The 22,635-nt window shown below is 44.8% G+C and overlaps 1 protein-coding gene across 1 annotated transcript; it reads left to right on the top strand.

Moving 5' to 3' along the window:
* Positions 1-18,320: 18,320 nt before the first annotated feature.
* On the top strand, positions 18,321-19,996 carry LOC122364786 (circumsporozoite protein-like). The gene is made up of 3 exons (XM_043335520.1): positions 18,321-18,431; positions 18,757-19,203; positions 19,276-19,996. The coding sequence occupies exons 1-3, from the start codon at positions 18,420-18,422 to the stop codon at positions 19,690-19,692; spliced, it is 876 nt and encodes a 291-aa protein (XP_043191455.1). The 5' UTR covers positions 18,321-18,419; the 3' UTR covers positions 19,693-19,996.
* The last annotated feature ends 2,639 nt before the right edge of the window (positions 19,997-22,635 follow it).

Genomic DNA, 22,635 nt, shown 5'->3' with positions numbered 1-22,635 from the left:
CGGCTCTTCCCGGAATCATTCTTTTTTGGTAGCTATACACTTTTGGCAAAACTAGAGAATGCAATGAACGACATCACCGCCTATTCCCCTTTGTCGTAGACTTGTCATGACAGAATATACAAGGGTTAAAAGCGAAAATTGATAAAAGATCTACAGTTTTTGGAAACTCGGGCCGTAATGGTTTACATGTTCCGGTTTTTGGCTCTATTTTGCTCCTTTCTTTGAAAAATAATCTGAGTACCTGAATGTCATTGGTTATCTGCGCTGCATAGATCCATGCTCCATATTCAGTATAGGCTTTTCATAAGGTAACTTATACTTTAAAGGGAGATAATGACCTTTTTCCACAAAATCTGAGTTAGGACCATTTTCTGACAAAACACAACAAGTTATAATGTAAATTAAAACCATTTTGCTCAATTCGGTACCTTGCCGCAAATATCTCAACTTGAAGTCACGTTAGCGGGGAGCGCTGAAAATGACCGTTGAATAAGTACTTACATCACTTTTTGGTACTTGCATGTAATTTTGTAAAATGAGCGTATTCCTTACATTTGATCTTCATCACATCTAGTTAGTTAATGGTCGTCTATAGTGCCTTCAAAAGATATTCATGGTTTGGGGGTGGTTTATATCTAAATTTACGCAACTATTTTTCCTGTTCATCATCTGACGCCATATGCTGCTATTTTAGTAGCAACGACTCAATTTTGAATCGGTCCCGCCGACTGCACAATAAAAGAAGATAGATACAACACTTTTGCGGCATCACTGAAAAACTTATGCAGTACTGTTATCAAAATTCTCATAACACCGTTCGACATACCTGAAGTCTTTTTGAAATAAATATGCTTGTATTTTTCGCTTCAGGCTCTGACGCCAAAATAATGAATTTCGTAGTCGCAATCGCAAGATTTGGCTGCATTTCTGGCGCATGCCGTTCATTTGTGGCGTAAAATAATACTTGGAAACAAAGAAGAGTAGGCACTATGTACCCCCGAATTAGAATCTAATTACCTAATTCTAAACCGAATCAACTCTAATTCAAATTAGAATCCTTACAACCAAGCAACGACAAGGCGATAACATAAACAAAAACCCAAGCGTCGCTGTTTGAAACAAAAGCGCCATATACTGCGACTTTTTTATAGAGAAGGACAACGCATTTCGGTGGGTGTTACAAGTACTGCAAGTGCTGCTTCTTTTTTGCAAAAATAAAAACCTTTTTCACATACGAAAATGTGCTAGGAAATTTTCATATTTTATAGAAACTACAGTAGAAATAGTATAGATGTTGAGTAATTTTTAGTTAAGAAAAAAGAAAGCTCATTATCTCCCTTTAACTCTCCCCGGCACAGGCCATTTTGCGTCCTTCGACAGCACAAGGGACGACCTCCCTGGCGTTTGGCCCCTGATCGAGCTAGAGCTTCGCGGAAAAAAACGAGCGTGTTGCCCTTGACGAGAGGAAGCCGATGATACCCAATTTTGAGGTCCTAGGTCATCGGTTGACCTTCTAAGTCAGGTCAATGACCCAAAGGTCGGGAAAATCGGGACCTGCAAGAACATCGTAAAGGGTGGCTGCTGTTTTTTTCGGGGCGCTGATCACGAATATCATGTTGGTTTTGATCACAGATGATGTATTTATGCATGAAGGCCAGGTCAGGTCAGGTCAACCAGTAAGGGTGCTGCCGGGTGTTTGTAGTAGGTGTCAACCGCTTCTGAAAGCCTCGTAACATGTTACGAAGGCACGAAAACTACTTTGTAAATGTTCGAATGGTTTTTAACCGAGGTCACCAAAGGTCAATGACCTGAACTGACCTTCAGGTCACCTTGATACCCATCCTAATCCATGAGACCAACATCATATCACATGTTTGAACGCTTGAAACCACGAAAAGACTGCAAACGCGCTGCTAATGCGAGCCGACGTACGCCGAATCGCGATTCTGGCCAAACATGGTCTTGGAAAATAGGCCACAGGTCAAAGGTTATTTGGGTCAGGGTCATGAAATCATCAGGGTAGGTGTAAAATTGATTAACACGAGGGTAGGTACCTACTGAAAGTGTCGTCGCGATCGGCCGCTTTTTGCCCGAGTTATTTGCGAAAAACCTGCCCCCCCCCCTTGTGCCGGCGAGGGTTAAACAATGTATAGTTTTAATAAAGGCATATGAAAAAAATACGTTTATGTACATATATTGCTTCATTAGAATAGGCCTATCTCAATTATTTTCCGAAAATTACCCGCCACATCAAAAGACAAATGCACTCAAGCGTGAATTCCGGAATTGAAATGTTTATGAAAATGTTAGTTAAATAAAATGTTATACGGAAATGTTAAAAAGCTTAAGTTATCAATTGCAAAGGTTGAGCGCAGAGAAGAGCAAACATCACTCCTCGCCCAATGCAGTGACCTAATAATTGCATCAAATTTCATCAGATGTTGGGAATGTCCCTAGCTCCTAGACAAAGTTTTTTTTCAGAAACCCATTGACCCCACCTATGCTGTGGGACCGATTCCCTTCTTCCATATCATGATAAAGAGAGTACACGTGCAAGCTTTGTTACATAGAAATAGCCGTCACTTTCCCCACGTGTCGGCACCGTCCACCGACCCGGCGGGTCGGCGGACCGGTCCTACATTGTGCAACCACCCTGCATATAACGCACAGGCACTGGCGAATCAGAAGCAGAACCACAGTTGCAATACAAGTCTCGGCCCGCTCAGTCGTCTCTCCTTCCGCGCCTCCGCGACAATGGTGGCAGCGGCGGTCGAGGGGACTTGTGCCCCTCACCACGGACCCCAGCCTCTACATCTGCACTGACATCGCAGTCTGGTTAGTCCGTGCTCCGTGACAGTGTATCGCCCCTACGTCGCGTCATCGACTAGGGAGCTGACCATCCTGGACTCGTCATCGTCCCGCAGCACCGTCTCCAGTGAGTAGCTCTGCCCAGCAAGACTAACTGCCCTGCGGCAAGGTCATCAGCTACCCTGGACTACTACGGAGCCCGCCGACAGCGCACGGCTCATCAGCCCGCGCCGTCCTCCTCAGCATCATCGAGTGATGGACACCACCTCGCTGAAGGACTCAAGATCGGAGGAGAGAAGACGAAAACTACAACGCTAAATTCAAGAAAAACTGGCACAAAATCAACAGCATTTGAAGATTACGAACTTTTGCTATATTTTTTTCGTCAAAAAGTGACAGTGAAATTGTGCTGTGAAATTTGTGTCAACTTCGATTTGTTTCAAAATTGTTTCGTTATTCGTTTTCGTCAGTGCTCTGTCGTTTGTTGCATTTCATTGTGGTTGCTCACCCCAAAATTTACGGAGAAATTGCAAATGCATTTAATTTTTGCCTGCATTTTGCAGTGTCACTTTGACACTAATAAGCATAAAAAGAGCATATTCTGAAGTCGGTATGAACATTCAAATACGTTAATCGTGGTCAATTCACTGAAATTATATTGTATTGATATTCGGCCAGAGATGCCGAGGGCCATGGAGATGCCCAGGGACGGTCCCCGCCAAGAGTGCGGAGGGATCGCCCGGTAGTAGGTGTAATTGTCACGAAACTTACTTATCTGTTCATACCATTTTGTGATACGCTCATATGGAAATTTATTTCTCCGTCAGCTAAACGTTTCCTCTCTTTGTTATGATCGCTTCGGTTCCCTACGCTTCCCTGGGGGAGGGAAGATAATGTGGGACCGATTCCCTTCTTCCATATCATGATAAAGAGAGTACACGTGCAAGCTTTGTTACATAGAAATAGCCGTCACTTTCCCCACGTGTCGGCACCGTCCACCGACCCGGCGGGTCGGCGGACCGGTCCTACATTGTGCAACCACCCTGCATATAACGCACAGGCACTGGCGAATCAGAAGCAGAACCACAGTTGCAATACAAGTCTCGGCCCGCTCAGTCGTCTCTCCTTCCGCGCCTCCGCGACAATGCAGACTTAAAATATTGTCTTTTTTAGTCACAACGAAACATTTTCCATTGCAGATAATGCTGGCAAGCATGGTTGGCAAACACGCTCGGAAGCCCGTTGCACGACGAGGAATACGTTAGATAAACGAATAGTGTCCAACGCGTGGTTGTCTATTCATCCAGCACAACCCTCACGGAGACTGTGTGTGTGCAATGCACACTGTGCATGGATGCTGAGCCACAGTGTGGCTAGCGGAAAAAACGAGCATGTGTGCCGTGGTTTTCGCAGATAGCTCACAAATGGCTGCGTGGAGCCACCGTCTTCTTTGGCACACCTGCTCAGCATCTTTTCCCACAAATGTTGTTAAAATTTCAGACCCAGGTCGCCAAAGATCAGGTCACCAGGCCACTTCAAGAAACCTCACCGCAGAAAGAATGCTCGTAGTAGCTACACCTTGCACTACTCGTAGTGATTGTATTGCAATTTTCGGCGATTGATAAAAGTAAAAGAATCTATAAAATAAACCTATGTCTCAGAACTTTGATATCGATGACCTAATGCCAGGGCAATGTTGCGCAATCTTCATTATAAGTGAATGGGAGAAAATTGCAATGCGCGTCTTTTGGACGAACGTCGTTTTAAACTCTCTCTAACATTGATTGAGAGACATGCTAGAGCGGTAAAAAAAAACCTCAGATGTGTTCAGCTCGACGAAAAGAATCGACCAATATGCAGCATGACCTTTTCCGGTCAAGTCATGACCTTGACCTTAACCCTATTCCTGGCGGGGGGGCCTCAGGAGCCCCCCCCTGAGGTTTTTTGGTTATTTCTCCCAAACGCGTTGAGCTAGGAAGCTCAAATTTTCTGACTTTTCCTAAAAGGCTTCTACGCAACATGTCTGAAAATTTTGAGTTGATCTGACCTCAGGTCAGGTCACCAGAGGCGGTTTGGTGACCCTACCTCAGAAAAGTTTGCAATCACGCCAGAGCTAGAGTTTTTTACCGATCAATTTCTTCTCTTCAGGCTTTAGTTAGGGTACCAGTATGTGCAATTTGTATATCTCGGAATTTTGATATCGGTGACCTAAGGTCAGGTCAGTTTCGCGACCTCCCCATTATAAGTCAATGGGGGAAAAATCAACTCCCTGTTTTTACCACTAAAACGGGTCGGAATGGCCCCATATACCATACATGACTTCATATACGATCAACCTTCACTACCTTGAGGTCTGTTTTGCTGTTGGGCAGCTTTGAGGTCATGTGACGTCATCAAAGGTCACCAAAGGTTTTTGGCCAATAACTCCGTACAGGAAGAAGATACAGACGCGTGGATGGTCTCATTGTGTTCAGCTCGTCAAGACGCATCGAATGATATACATGATGACCTCGAGGTCACTTGACCTGAGGTCAACCTTTGACCTTGACCTTTCGAGGTCAACATATATCATTCGATGCGGATTGACGAGAGGATCACGATGATGCCCTTAGTTTGTTCCTATCTTGACTAATTCGAAAGTTATACGAGAAAAACTCTCCATATCTAGCGCCGCCATTTTGACTTTTTCGACCCCTGTGACGTCATCTTTGACCTGACCTGAAAATGACTTCAGTAAAAATTGTAGACCTTGTCCATGCGTATCCGATGCCGTTTACCGCTTGTCGCTATCTTGCTTCGTTCTCGAGATCTCAGGGGGGGGGGGCCGAATCGCCCCCCCCCGCCAGTTTCTTGTCCCGGCGGAGCCCGCCAGGAATAGGGTTAAAGGGACTATCCCACCTTTAACATGGGGTTTGAGTTGAGATAGCCAAGTTTGCGGCGAGGTCCAGAAACCACTATCTATCTAGGTTGCAACCCCCGCGGCCTCTTGGTGTTGAAGAAATTCGTTCCATTCATTTGAAAATGGGCCTTGCGCAAGGCCCTATCTTCAACATGGAGCGACCGTTAGTGTGACGTCACCTCGTTTAGTCATTCTGATTTAAATGGGTTTGTTCGTTGAAAAATCGCTTAAAACTTGGTCTGAACTTTGTTGTGCAGTGCCTACAGAGTAAAAAGGATCAGCTTTATGACAGTAATGTGGCCTGGGTAAGAAGGTAATTTTGGGCTGTGACGTCACATATTTGAAAGTTTGTGTTTGGAATATGGGAACTCTAAGATGTTTAATGAAAAATAAATGCCAGAACCGTGTTCCTGGTCATCCAATCTATAAAGTCGGGCACAATTTAACTGGTTTTAACAACATTTTAGAAGGTGGGATAGTGCCTTTAAGTAAAATTTTCAAAATTACCCCTTAAGGTCAAATTATAGCTCATTCAATGCGTTTCGACAAGAGGAATATGATGCTGCCAACAGCAATGTCGTGACTCTATTGAGTCAAAAGTGATTACAGAGATACACTATTATTTTCGTAAAACGGTTATTTGTAGAGTTCTTTTTTCTCTCTAGACCATAGAGGCTAAACTGTTGACCTGAGGTCACATCTGAGGACACATTACGAAAGAGCGTTAAAAATGGCTATCGAACGCGCCTTTCCGCGGTGCTGCGGCTCTTTTTGGTTCCCAAGTTATGCGCCGGTTTTCAAAAACTATTGAAAGAGGCAAAATTTGACCTTTGATGACCTCTGGTGACCTGATCTTTGACATGATCTAAAAATGACAGGATTATTTTCTTCATTATTTTTGACTATCGAAGCGCCGTTTACCGCGTGTCGCTAGATGACCCAAGAGCCGAGTTAGCTGGGGCGCGAAAACGCCGTCCCTCCCCCCAGCACTCCACGCCCCACGGAAAACTCGCACCACCAGCACGGCGCTGGATATGTGTGTTTAGAATCACACCCCTATGACCGTGTTACAGTGTTATGGAGAGTCTCACATCTCAATTGTTTCTGCATAAAAATGCGTTAATTTTTTAACCCTCGCCCTGGCAGGGGATTTTTCATAACACGGCCTGGCAGGAGAGGGGTCGATGCGAACCAACCCCCCCCCCTTGCGATTGCCTCCTATGGCACCTAGAAACACCAAATTTGGTAGGTAGGTGGACCCCCTGGAGTTCTCGCCCCTGTGCAAATTTGGTTGCTCTAGGTCAATATTTAGGGGGTTTTGGGGGTATATGTACGTGTAAAATTTTCGCTAAAACAGGTCAAAAGTTTTTCGCTTCTAACTTTTTATCTAATTAAGATAGAACAAAAACAAAGGCACCGGTGAACTCAGCACGTCAAGGCGCGTCGAATGATGTGCTTTTTTTGCTTGCTTAGGTGTACTTAAAATATTAAGCACATCCTAAGTAGGTACAACTTAAGTCTTAAGAATGGTCAAAATGCTTAATGTTGCATATCATTCGACTCGGCTGTTCAAGAGGAACAGAATGGTACCATTTTGAAAGCTTTATCTTTATTATGTGACAAGGTATCGGCACAAACGTCATTTGACCTCAGTTGACCTCATTTGACCTGACCCTTGGATAAGTACACCAAACAAAGAAGCACCAAGTGAGATAATTACGGAGCGAGCGAAGCGAGCGTAGTCTTTCCTTAGATTAACGGAAATTTCTGAGTATGAGCGGCCGGCCGGCCGGCCGGCCGGCCTCGGTCACGCTTTTGCGAGGCTTATATCTCAGCAACCACTTGACCGATTTACACGCGGTAATTTTTGTAGGGTAGCTTCATTCCTTCTACCAAGTATTGGACTATTCCTGATGCATGTGGGTGACCCCTTATGCACGTGCCACGTGCAAAACGAAGAGGTGTCCGTTTTGTAATTGTTGCAATATCTCGGTAACTACTTGGCCGATTGCGCTGAAAGTTGGCATGTAGGTAGGCACCCACTAGGCACTGCATATCCACGTACCAGAGTTGGGGCGCTGCTGCACGTGCGCACGTGCAGGGGTCGTTTCCAGATCTCGAGAACGGCTCGACCAATTACCCTCAAATTTGGTACACAGTTAGGGACCGGTTAGTAGGGTGCCGTGCACAAGTCAGTTGGGACCCATTTTGCACGTGCGCACGTGCAGGGTGCCGCTTCCAGATCTCGAGAATGGCTGGGCCGATTGTGCCCAAATTTGGCACATCGCTAGAGACCGGTTAGTAGGGTGCCATGCACAAGTCAGTTGGAGGTACCCCCTCGCAATTTCGCACGTGCAAGGCCCACCCTCTCGCTCGCTCCGTTAATCGCCCCATAAGGCGTTATACTGGTGTTAAGTACTGTGGTGTCAAAGCACAAAAGTGATATGTAGAACGAAGCGGATATCTTCAGCATTTTCCGAATTAAATATTTTCCCATAGGCTTAACATTACGACGTAATGACTTCTAACTGACCTCAGGTCAGTGACATAAAAAAACGAACAATATGTTATACAACTCGGTGAACTTAGTACATACTGAAAGTTTGAAGGAAATCAGTCTAAAACTGTGAGTTGGACAGGTGCATAAACAAATTGAAATTTGACCATGACCTTGTACCGGTTGTTCTGACCTGGTGACCTGACCCAAGGTCACCCGGACCTGAAATTTTCAGGTCATATGTAAAAAAGTTGTCCCATAGGCAGTGCCAAATTTGGCGGCGCTGCGCGCCGCCGTTTTTATGCTATCTTTGAAAAACCTTAGGGGGATGGGGTCGCATCGACCCCCTGCCAGGGCGAGGGAACATCTATGATAGCTGCTTCGTTCACCATTGCTGTACTTGCTGGACGCTGCTATACTGGATGATACTGGATGCTGCTGCAGATTTTCTGTAAACCCAGTGGCAAATCCTTGTGGCTCCTGGCCCTCTTGTGCTAAATCTGCTGTTACATGCATGACTTGGTTGACGAGAATACAGAATAAATATTGTTTATAATCCAGTGTTTTTGTTGGATATGCTCGAGATTTTTATTCGTCTGCTGGTTATTTATTACACTATAGCTAAACTCTGTTTCCGAAATGCGCGAAAGAAATAGGAAGAGACTGGTTCTTATTTCAGCCTCACAACACACGTCACGTCATAGCATCATAGTAACTTTTTTGCAATGATAACGTTATAAATGATCCATATTTGTTAAAATTCCAGCTGGAAATGCTCTGATTATGTCAGTTGGGGCTTGTGCAATGTGCGTCCTGCCCAAAATTAGGAGTGACTCAACCCGTATATTTGGGGTGACATCACACCCTTTTTGGAAAACTCCAGAATTTTAACTTTATCTACTCTAATATAAGTACTGTATTTGGGATGAGTACCTTTTTAGGAGTTTTGGATTTTGGAACCACTTAGCATGTCTCGTTTTCGGTGTGACATTACTCCACAGACAAATTTAAAGGAGTTTCAGATGCAGAACAGGAGCAGTGAAACTCCCTTTTACGATCATAACTCCGGAATAAGGAGTAGTTAATAAGGAGTTTTATTACTCCTCTTAGGTTCCACTACTCCCTATTATTTTTCACTCCCTAAAAGGGAGTTTCAATTGCGTTTTACAAGGGAGTTTCAAAACACCAAGAGAGTAATGAATCGCCTTTTGATAGTTTTAGGGAGTTATGGATAGAACTCCAAAATGGGGCGAATGTCTACTCTAATATAGGTACTGTATTTGGGATGTCAGAACCCCACGTAGGGGAGTAAATATTTTTTTCCGTGTGTCAAACTATTGCTCCTAAATAAGGTCGCTACACGGAAAAAAATATTTACTCCCCTACGTGGGGTTCTGACGTCCCAAATACAGTACCTATATTAGAGTAGATATTCGCCCTATTTTGGAGTTCTATCCATAACTCCCTAAAACTATCAAAAGGCGATTCATTACTCTCTTGGTGTTTTGAAACTCCCTTGTAAAACGCAATTGAAACTCCCTTTTAGGGAGTGAAAAATAATAGGGAGTAGTGGAACCTAAGAGGAGTAATAAAACTCCTTATTAACTACTCCTTATTCCGGAGTTATGATCGTAAAAGGGAGTTTCACTACTCCTGTTCTGCAACTGAAACTCCTTTAAATTTGTCTGTGGAGTAATGTCACACCGAAAACGAGACAAGCTAAGTGGTTCCAAAACTCCTAAAAAGGTACTCATCCCAAATACAGTACTTATATTAGAGTAGATAAAGTTAACATTCTGGAGTTTTCCAAAAAGGGTGTGATGTCACCCCAAATATACGGGTTGAGTCACTCCTAATTTTAGGCAGGACGCACATTGCACAAGCCCCAACTGACATAATCAGAGCATTTCCAGCTGGAATTTTAACAAATATGGATCATTTTTAACGTTATCATTGCAAAAAAAAGTTACTATGATGCTATGACGTGACGTGTGTTGTGAGGCTGAAATAAGAACCAGTCTCTTCCTATTTCTTTCGCGCATTTCGGAAACAGAGTTTAGCTATAGTGTAACCATAGATAATAATGTAACCATAACTATAAATAACCAGCAGACGAATAAAAATCTCAAGCACATCCAACAAAAACCCTGGATTATAAACAATATTTATTCTGTATTCTCGTCAACCAAATCATGCATGTAACAGCAGATTTAGCACAAGAGGGCCAGGAGCCACAAGGATTTGCCATGGGTTTACAGAAAATCTGCAGCAGATCCAGTATAGCAGCGTCCAGCAAGTACAGCGTGAACGAAGCAGCTATCATAAATGTTAACCCTCGCCCTGGCAGGGGGGGTCGATGCGACCCCATCCCCCTAAGGTTTTTCAAAGATAGCGTAAAAACGGCGGCGCGCAGCGCCGCCAAATTTGGCACTGCCTATGGGACAACCTTTTTACATATGACCTGAAAATTTCAGGTCCGGGTGACCTTGGGTCAGGTCACCAGGTCAGAACAACCGGTACAAGGTCATGGTCAAATTTCAATTTGTTTATGCACCTGTCCAACTCACAGTTTTGGACTGATTTCCTTCAAACTTTCAGGATGTACTAAATTCACCGAGTTGTATAACATATTGTTCGTTTTTTTATGTCATTGCCCTGAGGTCAGTTAGAGGTCATTACGTCGTAATGTTAAGCCTATGGGAAAATATTCAATTCGGAAAATACTGAAGATATCCGCTTCGTTCTATCACTTTTGTGCTTTGACACCACAGTACTAAACATTATGTCACTTGGTGCTTCTTTGTTTGGTGTACTTATCCAAGGGTCAGGTCAAATGAGGTCAACTGAGGTCAAATGACGTTTGTGCCGATACCTTGTCACATAATAAAGATAAAGCTTTCAAAATGGTACCATTCTGCTCCTCTTGAAGAGCCGAGTCGAATGATATGCAACATTAAGCATTTTGACCATTCTTAAGACTTAAGTTGTACTTAGGATGTGCTTAATATTTTAAGCACACCTAAGCAAGCAAAAAAAGTACATCATTCGACGCGCCTTGACGTGCTGAGTTCACTGGTGCTTTTGTTTTTGTTCTATCTTAATTAAATAAAAAGTTAGAAGCGAAAAACTTTTGACCTGTTTTAGCGAAAATTTTACACGTATACCCCGAAAACCCCCCTAAATATTGACCTAGAGCAACCAAATTTGCACAGGGTCGAGAACTCCAGGGGGCCCACCTACCTACCAAATTTGGTGTTTCTAGGTGCCATAGGAGGCAATCGCAAGGGGGGGGGTTTCGCATCGACCCCTCTCCTGCCAGGCAGTGTTATGAAAAATCCCCTGCCAGGGCGAGGGTTAAAAAATTAACACATTTTTATGCAGAAACAATTGAGATGTGAGACTCTCCATAACACTGTAACACGGTCATAGGGGTGTGATTCTAAAAACACATATCCAGCGCCGTGCTGGTGGTGCGAGTTTTCCGTGGAGTGCTGGGGGAGGGGGGGACGGCATTTTCGCGCCCCAGCTAACTCGGCTCTTGGGTCATCTAGCGACACGCGGTAAACGGCGCTTCGATAGTCAAAAATAATGAAGAAAATAATCCTGTCATTTTTAGATCATGTCAAAGATCAGGTCACCAGAGGTCATCAAAGGTCAAATTTTGCCTCTTTCAATAGTTTTTGAAAACCGGCGCATAACTTGGGAACCAAAAAGAGCCGCAGCACCGCGGAAAGGCGCGTTCGATAGCCATTTTTAACGCTCTTTCGTAATGTGCCCTCAGATGTGACCTCAGGTCAACAGTTTAGCCTCTAGAGAGAAAAAAGAACTCTACAAATAACCGTTTTACGAAAATAATAGTGTATTTCTGTAATCACTTTTGACTCAATAGAGTCACGACATTGCTGTTGGCAGCATCATATTCCTCTTGTCGAAACGCATTGAATGAGCTATAATTTGACCTTGAGGGGTAATTTTGAAAATTTTACTTAAGGTCAAGGTCATGACTTGACCGGAAAAGGTCATGCTGCATATCGGTCGATTCTTTTCGTCAAGCTGAACACATCTGAGGTTTTTTTTTACCGCTCTAGCATGTCTCTCAATCAATGTTAGAGAGTGTTTAAAACGACGTTCTTCCAAAAGATGCGCATTGCGATTTTCTCCCATTCACTTATAATGGAGATTGCGCAAAATTGCCCTGGCATTAGGTCATCGATATCAAAGTTCTGAGATATAGGTATGTTTTATAGATTCTTTTACTTTTATCAATCGCCGAAAATTGCAATACAATCATTCAGTTGGTGTAGCTACTACGAGCATTCTTTCTGCGGTGAGGTTACTTGAAGTGGCCTGGTGACCTGATCTTTGGCGACCTGGATCTGAAATTTTAACAACATTTGTTGGAAAAGATGCTGAGCAGGTGTGCCAAAGAAGACGGTGGCTCCACGCAGCCATTTGTGAGCTATCTGCGAAAACCACGGGGGGGGGGGTCCGAACGCTCTCCCCGGTCAGGGCGGGTTAAAATCGGTATTAGTCGTTGCATCTCGCGACGGCACACATGCTCGTTTTTTCCGCTAGCCACACTGTGGCTCAGCGTCCATGCACAGTGTGCATTGCACACACAGTCTCCGTGAGGGTTGTGCTGGATGAATAGACAACCACGCGTTGGACACTATTCGTTTATCCAACGTATTCTTCGTCGTGCAACGGGCTTCCGAGCGTGTTTGCCAACCATGCTTGCCAGCATTATCTGCAATGGAAAATGTTCCGTTGTGACTAAAAAATACAATATTTTAAGTCTGCATAGGTGGGGTCAATGGGTTTCTGAGAAGCTTTGTCTAGGAGCTAGGGACATTCCTAACATCTGATGAAATTTGATGCAATTATTAGGTCACTGCATTGGGCGAGGAGTGATGTTTGCTCTGCTCTGCGCTCAACCTTTGCAATTGATAACTTAAGCTTTTTAACATTGCCGTATAACATTTTATTTAACTAACATTTTCATAAACATTTCAATTCCGGAATTTACGCTTGAGTGCATTTGTCTTTTGATGTGACGGGTAATTTTCGGAAAATAATTGAGATAGGCCTATTCTAATAAAGCAATATATGTACATCAACGTATTTTTTCATATGCTATGCCTTTCATTAAAACTAGTTTCATTGTTTAACCCTCGCCGGCACAAGGGGGGCAGGTTTTTCGCAAATAACTCGGGCAAAAAGCGGCCGATCGCGACGACACTTTCAGTACCCTCGTGTTAATCAATTTTACACCTACCCTGATAATTTCATGACCCTGACCCAAATAACCTTTGACCTGTGACCTATTTTCCAAGACCATGTTTGGCCAGAATCGCGATTCGGCGTACGTCGGCCCGCATTAGCAGCGCGTTTGCAGTCTTTTCGTGGTTTCACGCGTTCAAACATGTGATATGATGTTGGTCTCATGGATAAGGATGGGTATCAAGGTCACCTGAAGGTCAGGTCAGGTCATTGACCTTTGGTGGCCTCGGTTAAAAACCATTTGAACATTTACAAAGTAGTTTTCGTGCCTTCGTAACATGCTACGGGGCTGTCAGAAGCGGTTGCCACCTACTACAAATACCCGGCAGCACCCTTACTGGTTGACCTGACCTGACCTACCTGACCTGGCCTTCATGCATAAAGACATCATCTGTGATCAAAACCAACATGATATTCGTGATCAGCGCCCCGAAAAAAAAACAGCAGCCACCCTTTGCGATGTTCTTGCAGGTCCCGATTTTCCCGACCTTTGGGTCATTGACCTGACTTAGAAGGTCAACCGATGACCTAGGACCTCAAAATTGGGTATCATCGGCTTCCTCTCGTCAAGGGCAACACGCTCGTTTTTTTTTCCGCAAAGCTCTAGCTCGATCAGGGGCCAAACGCCAGGGAGGTCGTCCCTTGTGCTGTCGAAGGACGCAAAATGGCCTGTGCCGGCGAGGGTTAAAGGGACCCTCCCACCTTAACATTAGTTTTGAGTTGAGATAGCCAAATTGGTGGCCATGGCCTGAAAACACCGGTTTGGGCATTCACAACAACGAAAAATGCTTTAATTCTGAGATATGGAATTTCAAACTTGCAGTTTTCGGATTCTAAGGGGCTAATGCATTGGTATGCCCCCTTAGAATTTGTGACGTCAGCGGAGATCTAACGATTTTTAAATCTTTTACTAAAACGTTTGGCAGCACGCGGTGGCATATGCTGCTTTGCGCGCAACAAATGCCGCACTTTCAAATAAAGTCGCTAGGAACAGCGGAGATCCCAAAAAGTAAACAAAAGTAAAAGTCTAATATCTTGAAAACCGGTGAATATTTTTCGATGAAATTTGGTAGATATTCATTTTTGCTCTTTCTGAACCGAGCGACATCACTTTCATGCCAATTAATTAACTTTTTTGAAGGTGGGAGGGTCCCTTTAAAGTATAAATTACCTTATGAAAAGGCTACACTGAATATGGAGCATGGATCTATGCAGCGCAGATGACCAATGACATTCAGGTACTCAGATTATTTTTCAAAGAAAGGAGCAAAATAGAGCCAAAAACCGGAACATGTAAACCATTACGGCCCGAGTTTCCAAAAACTGTAAATCTTTTATTAATTTTCGCTTTTAACCCTTGTATATTCTGCCATGACAAGTCTACGACAAAGGGGAACAGGCGGTGATGTCGTTCATTGCATTCTCTAGTTTTGCCAAAAGTGTATAGCTACCAAAAAAGAATGATTCCGGGAAGAGCCGGCATAGGTACTGGACGTCAATATTTTGGGCAAAGAAAAAACAGCCTCCACTGCAGTAGCTTCTGGTTTTAATATGTCACGAAGCAAATATAACTGTTGAACGCATCTCCAAAGTCGCAGCGAGAAGGGACTTGCCTGGATTGTGAGCTCGAAGATCCTGTCAGTTATATGCAGTGAGATGATAGTTGCTGCTGCGAGAGCGTCGTCTCCGAGCGTATCGTCACCACTCCCACCTTTTCCTGCACCACTCTCCGCCGAAAACTCTCACAATCCACTGACAGTCCACTGACACCACCACCGGCATGTTCACTGTAGGTGCAACTGCCAACCGACTGCTGCCTTGAAAATGGCGTCGAATAACGCACGTGCATCAGTGCCGCAATGGCGGCAAAACTCTTTCAAGAGGAGTTTCAGGTCTTTTTTGGGAGTTCAGTTACTCTTCTTTTCTTTTGACTGTCCTCGCTGTTCTTCGTTAACTCCCTTTGCGGTGAATTACTCTGCATTGCGTACTTCCAAGCTTATTCGAACTGTCAAAGCAGAGTAACAAAACTCTGACCGGGTTTGTATACTCCGAGCGGTTATGCATGGGGAGTAAATGAAATCCCAATCTCTTTCCTTTACTCCGACAGATAAAGTGAGGTACTTTTATTACTCTTCCTCGCCATGAAATACTCCAAAATGAATGGTATATGAACACCATCAAAAGGAGTTTTCAAAAAAAGGTGTATGTAAATCTCTCGCGGAGTAAATATTTTTTTCCGTGTAGGAACAGCGGAGATCCCCAAAAGTAAACAAAATTAAAAGAATAATATCTTGAAAACCGGTGAATATTTTTGTAGATATTCGTTTTCGTTCTTTCTGAACCGAGCGACATCACTTTCATGCCAATTCATTAACTTTTTATAGGCCTATATACGGCCTTGGGTGGGAGGGTCCCTTTAAGTTTCATCTCTCTGCGAAAGATTCCTTTGCACTGAGAGCGTTTCGACATTCTTGGACCAAGCAGAGGCTCCCCTGCAACATGACCGTCATAAGAAGCGTCACAGATCAGTAACATGACCTGACCTGAAAAAACTTCTGGTGCCAAAAGATCCTGATTGAATCCAATGTCAGTTATGTAGATTATCAGCTCTCTATCGCTAACGCGTTCCAAGCAACCTTGAGGCGTTGTAGCTTAGTTGCACCCTCCCCTGCGGGGTGGGCACTGGGCATCTAACCCACCCACGGGGTAAGAAGCCAGACATGAGTTGTTCGGGAAAACGTATTATTCCTAACAAATATAGGTACCTAATCTTGGGGAGTTATGTGTGAGGGAGAACGGGACACTTCCGTGCATAGGGCACGTTCGTTTTCAGCAGTTTATAGGAACACGAGTGGCTGCCCAAGCTCAAGGTACCGTAAAGTGGGGCTATTTAGAGACAGTGGGGCTATTTGAGACAGTAAGGTAATGGTATAGTAAAATCGCTGTAAAATGAAAACCGTTTGATGTTTTTTTTCGTCATTTTTGCTTAGGCTAATGTGGAATTGAACAGTGAATGCTCTGAATAACCTTTTTGAAAATTTCGAAAAGTTCTGAAAGAAATTTGCAATAAAATACGAAATACAGAAAAACGCACAATTTAAGTTGCTCGAAAAGGACCCCTACCTGCAGCTTAAAAAAGTTGAAGTTTTAACAGCTTCGCCACTTTATCCATCGTTACTACCTTTTTGCTTATAGGCTAAGCACATTTTTCATGAAAATATTATATATTATTAACGGTACTGCCGATTGCGTAACCCATTGTCTCAGAATCCCGATGATGCCCACCTGGTCAAACCTCAACGGATATGCCAAATAGCTGATGATAACGGTGATGCGATGCACCCGAGAAGACTTACCGCCATCTACCTGAAGTGCATCGAACGTTCGACATAAGCATCACCGGTGAATCGGTCGTGGTCATAAACGTGCAGTGGGTTCATGGTAGGTACTTCAAGCAGCAAACAGTATTTACATGTTCGTAGTGTAACATAATAACCCTTTAGCTGGTGACCAAACTAGTTACTCTGATGAATATGTGCTTAAAATTTGTTTCATCAGTCACTGACTCAGTCGACAATCAACATATGTCTACCTTGGTTGACCAAAAAACACCATTGAATGTTACTTAACACATGAACGTACTGTTAGGTGAGCCTATTCAAGTACTTAATGTGGTAGGGTAACCGGCCAATTGATACAGCATGCAGCGATCGAGGAAAAATGGCATAAAATCAAAACCGTTTAACATTTCTCTGTTATTTCTTCGCATGGAGATGTACAATGGAACAAACAATCATGCAGACCATTCACTCAAATGTTTTCGGAAACCTTTTGCCTTGTTTGATTCATTACAGTGTGCTTCATAAGGTAGCGAGACTGTCTCAAATAGCCCCACCGACTTTCGGTATATCTGTTTTCACGTCACCGGGGCTATATACAAAAACTTACTTTCAAAATTTTACTGTCGATGACTTCGAAATAGTCCTTGATGATCATCCTGTCATTTTGAAAGCTATGGGTCACATCATATTATGATAGCCTTAGCATATAGTGATGCAATTTTATACCCTACCGAAAAGAAGTGTCCTACGAAAAAGGAAAAGATAATATAATAATATAATATAAATATAAATATAAAGGTCATATAACAGTCTTTGAAAAAAAAAACAATTTTTGCCAAAATGATCAAAATTCAATTTCCAAATGCATGGCGTTTAAAAAATTATCTCTAGCATGACCGAGTTTCTTGAATTTCTTTGCAACTAAAACTGTCTCAAATAGCCCCACCCTATGGGGCTATTTGAAACAGGCTTTAACATAAAAAATAACCTTAATCATTATTACTAGCTTAACCAAAATGCACCTATATGAAAGAGCTCACAGAGAACTACATTTTTGCAATTTACATGCTATAAGAAATATGAACCGTCTTAAAGGGAGAGGCCAACAACTGTAAAATCCGTTTCAAATAGCCCCACTTTACGGTACCTAAATTATGAAAATATGTCTATCGTTGCCGCCCCTCGTTCACTGTAAAAAACAACAACACTATACCTGCTAGCATGCTTGATAAAACGCAAAGCTGTATTTTTCGTGCGCTTCCCAATTTTGTCAAATGTCTGCGTGGTAGGTACAGGTGCGCAGTTTCGCCACCAAATCGAACGCAAATGAGATATCGACGCGCCGAGGGCGGACAGGATACCGGTCGTGGCCAGGCAGCGGCCAGGAGCCGGCCGACCGAGCACCGGCGGCGACGGCGTAAAATCGTCCATTTGAGCACAGCCGCGCCTCCGTCCGCGGGTACGCGCGCCTCCGTCCGCGGGTACGCACGCCCCGACCTTGGACGACCCATGTGCGGGTCTAGCTATAAAAGCGCACAGCACCGCGTCCAAAGCAAGCACTTCCCTTCAGTGGAACCGGACAAAACACGTCAACATGCGCATCTTGGTGAGATTCGTTACCTACCCTGAACGACGCGAATCGGTTCTCAGGCTGTTCACGCGGGAACTTTTGTCGTTTCAGTGTGGAGATGAATAATGTAAAAACAGCATCATAAATATATATTTATCCATTTTTTTTAGCGTTCATCATGTTTAAACCGGAGTCTTATTCGTTAATACTGGGGAAAAATAATAGTTTTTTTTAAAGAGTTTGCTTTTCTGAGTCGTTTATCTATCCCGCATCCGTTTCTTGTCCGGTGCGATGTAGGTATCCGGGATGCCGTGTGCTCCGTGTGCTCCGTCTCTGACGCTCTGACCCCGTGTGCGCCCAGCTGCTGCTCGCCGCGGCCGTCGGCGCCGCCCTGGCCATGCCGACCTCCCATCCAGCCGGCGCTGGCGCTGCGGCGGAGCTGGGAGCGCCGGCCCACCCTCAGAAGGCCGCTGCTGCCCAGCCCGCCGACCCACAGACCCAGGCCGAGCACCTCGCCGAGACTGCGCCAGCCTCGGCGACTGCCGAGACGGCCGGACACGCCGCCGCCGAGACCCCTAAAGACACGGAAGGCACTCCGGTCTCCAAGACTGCCGGACCCGAGTCCGTAGCCGAGTCGACAGCCGAGGCTGATCAGACTGCTGAAGCCACCCACACTGGTCAAACTACTAAGGCAGCTGAGGCTGCTGAGACTACTAGGGGAGCTGAGGCTGCTGAAGCTGCCAAAGGCGCTGAAGCTGTTGAGGGTGCCGAGGCTGCTGAGGGAGCCGAGGCTGCTGAGGGAGCTGAGGTTGCTGAGGCTGCTGAGGGAGCTGAGACTTATGAGGCTGCCGAAACTGCTGAGGGAGCTGAGACTGCTGAGGCTGCCGAGGCTGTCGAGGCTGCTGAGGTCGCAGAGGTCACTGAAGCTGCCGAAGGATCTGAAGCTGCTGGAGCTGCTGAGGGAGCTGAGGCTGCTGAGGCTGCCGAAACTGCTGAGGCTGGTGAAGCTGCCGAAACTGCTGAGGGAGCTGAGGCTGCTGAGGCTGCCGAAACTGCTGAGGTAGCTGAGGGAGCTGAAGCTGCCGAGGCTGCTGAGGGAGCTGAGGTTGCTGAGGCTGCTGAAGGAGCTGAGGCTTCTGAGGGAGCTGAAGGAGCTGAGGCTGCTGAGGGTGCCGAAGGAGCTGAGGCTGCTGAGGGTGCCGAAGGTGCAGGCGAGGCTGGGTCTGCTGAGGGGGCTGAGGGCGCCGAGGGTGCTTCCGAGACCGAGTCTGAGGCTGCTGAAGAGGGTGAGGCATGATGTGCTAGCTGGCACTAGCTGGCATCATCAGTATCAAAGTCTGGGTCAGACATCCTCAGGATGCCGCCTATCGGGAGCTCTGCCTCAGGGACAGCTGTGATTGTGTCGTACAAGTAGCTTTGTCATGTGCGCTGTCTATTCAGCCGAGTTCTGTGTGAAGTGGGAGTGCTTACCTATATGTAGTTGCCTGATGGCTGTGAGGAGAAGATCGCCACCACGGCGACAGTTCTCTGAAAGAGTGCAGGCAGCTCAGTTTAATGGCTCTGTGTTTCTTTACTTTGAAATAAAAGTTTACAACGATTAACGTTATGTAGTTCCATTGGTGGACGTTCCGAATCCCGGTGGTTTGAGCCAGGCCTAAATTCGAAGGAACAAATGCCGGTCCCGTAGCTCAGTCGGTAGAGCGTTGGGCTCCGCGTGGTGACAGCACGCGTTCCCGGTTACAGCAGTCCGGGTTCGAGGCGCGACGGGCGCTTGACGTTTATGGGCCTCTTCAGGTGGAGCATTCCACGATAGATCGACCAAAGCCGTACACCCTCATATGTTATTTTTTGAACTGGGGTAATGGGTTGTGATGGGCGGGGAAGCCAGCTGTGGCAAATTTTTTTTTTCGAACAACGGTTTCCGAGATATAGCCTCGGGCAATTTCTGGAGGTCTCGCTGCAACCCTATGTTTGGCGGCTTATACAGGGTGTTCCAAAAAAGTGAGCCCCCAAACTTATATTGCTTTTATCTCCAAAACCGTATGTCCTACGATAATGAGAGACCCCTTGTTGGAAAGAACGGTCAATTTCGGTTCTAGTAGGCTACCTAGTGTGGTTCTGAATGATCACGTATTACACCGAGAACGACCAGAACAAAATGTGTCGCGAGATCGAGTGAAACTTGGCGACGGCGGTATGCCCGCCTAATTATTATTGCTTTTATCTCCAAAACCGTATGTCCTACGATAATGAAAGACCCCTTGTTGGAAAGAACGGTCAATTTCGGTTCTAGTAGGCTACCTAGTGTGGCTCTGAATGATTACGTATTACACCGAGAACGACCAGAACAAAATGTGTTGCGAGATCGGGTGAAGCACGGCGACGGCGGTAAACGTGTATTGCTGACGGCAACGCACAACCGATATTGGAGTGGTCAAAATACTGGTTGAACTAGCCCCGCGTTCGATGTCTCTCGGACGACGAAGATTCTACGTCGTCCGGCCAATCCCGTCCAAGGTCAGTGGGGGCTCGGCTGCGGTTATGGAACGTGATTGGCCGGGCGGCGTAGAATCTTCGCCGTCCGGGAGACATCGAACGTGACCTAGGTCATCCATTCAGTCTTCATTTTTTTTTTATGATAAAAGTTCACGCGCGAAGAATGAATAAAAGCACGTGAACTGAAATATGCAGTCAGATGTGAAGAAATTTTAACCATATCCGTTACCCCTAAATATTTCACTAAGAATTTGGTATTGAATTGTGCTTTTCACAATGCTGGTCGTGTTGTGCAAGCTATGTAACAGAATTACGACTTATCTGGATGGAATTCGATTGCTCTTTCTAATGAGCGGCTTTCCAAAGCTGTAGGATACACGGTTGCGGAGATACCTGATACAGTCGATCTTAGTTAGGGGGCTCACTTTTTTTGGAACACCCTGTAACTCAGAAACTATTGGTTTTCTATGAGGACAACTTTAAATCGTTCAACCCGCAATCAACCAATGAACATTTTGGCTATCTCAGATTTTCAATTTATATAAAATTTTGATCACGTGACCTCTTCACCTATTTTTCGAATTTTTCGAAGTAAAACAGTGCACATCTCGACGTTTCGTCAAGCATCTGACATCATGAGGATCATCAATGGCGCTAATATTTACGTAATACACAGCCCACAGGTAAATGGCGAACATGACGTCACTAAAACGTCATTTTCTCAAAAAAAAAAAATTCCGACAGATTTAGCTCCAATTTTCAGGAAACGTCTTAATTCGTATTCATTTCGGGCTACACTGAGGTAAAAAATTGTTAAAAACCAAATATTTCGGCGTTATTGAGTAGCTTTGTAATTTGTTCACTGGTTTGAAATATGGTTTGAAATACATATTTCAAACCAGTGAACAAAGCTACTCAATAAAGCCGAAATATTTGGTTTTTAACATTTTTTTACCTCAGTGTAGCCCGAAACGAATACGAATTACTATCAATTCCTGAGGAAGATTCGAAATGACACTTCGTCAATACCTGAAACGTCTTAAATTGATGTATGATAAGGTACTGAAAGTTTGACGTCGCTGGCGTAACGCGTTTAGAAGTTATTGGCGGGCGCGGGTTATAGGTATAAACGGCTTCCAGTACACGGAGACGTCGAGTGTCATGGCATCTGTCGATGATGGTAGTGTTTTTGACCATGAGTCAGAGTTGTCGTGTCAGCGTTGTGTTGTGGTAGTTCTGAGTGTGTGTCTTGGGTCAACCGTTTTGCAAGTGCAAAGTGATGCGTCTGCTGAAGGAGGTTGTCGTCAATCCTATGCAAGTAGGTACCATTGTTTCGGAGCGCACAGTCTCCGAAGGTGCATGTGTATTGGTAAACTACATCGGATTGTTTTAGTACTGACCTGTCTTGTGACACTCGACAGGTTGTTTGCCATCACGAGTGAGTGGGTGGTTGGGCTCTGATAATAGATTATCAGTTTCAAGAGGTTACTGGAATTTACGGGCTTGCAGAATTTGCCCACGATGTTACGGAGAACCTTTTCGTCTGTCTTGTAGGCCAGGGACATGCTGTTTTTGTAAAACAGTTTTATTGTTGTCGCCTGCTCGTTTTGAGGACGTGGAGGTGATACGTACTTTGAGATCGCGTCACAGATGTGCCTGTCTACCACCTGTACTGGGTAGTTGTTGTTCGCAAGAAGCTGCTTGAATCTCCTCAGTTCACTGTCTAACCCGGTCCAAGAAGAAC

This window comes from Amphibalanus amphitrite, unplaced genomic scaffold, assembly GCF_019059575.1.
Source record: "Amphibalanus amphitrite isolate SeventyFive unplaced genomic scaffold, NRLGWU_Aamphi_draft 000697F_arrow, whole genome shotgun sequence".
NCBI classification, from domain to species: Eukaryota; Metazoa; Arthropoda; class Thecostraca; order Balanomorpha; family Balanidae; genus Amphibalanus; species Amphibalanus amphitrite.
This window is presented reverse-complemented; position numbering and strand designations above follow the sequence as displayed.

Bases quoted from the DNA above. Each gene is read 5' to 3' on its own strand.
- LOC122364786 (XM_043335520.1), top strand. The intron at 19,204-19,275 runs GTTGCTGAGGCT...GAGACTGCTGAG, and splicing joins AGGCTGCTGAGGGAGCTGAG to GCTGCCGAGGCTGTCGAGGC.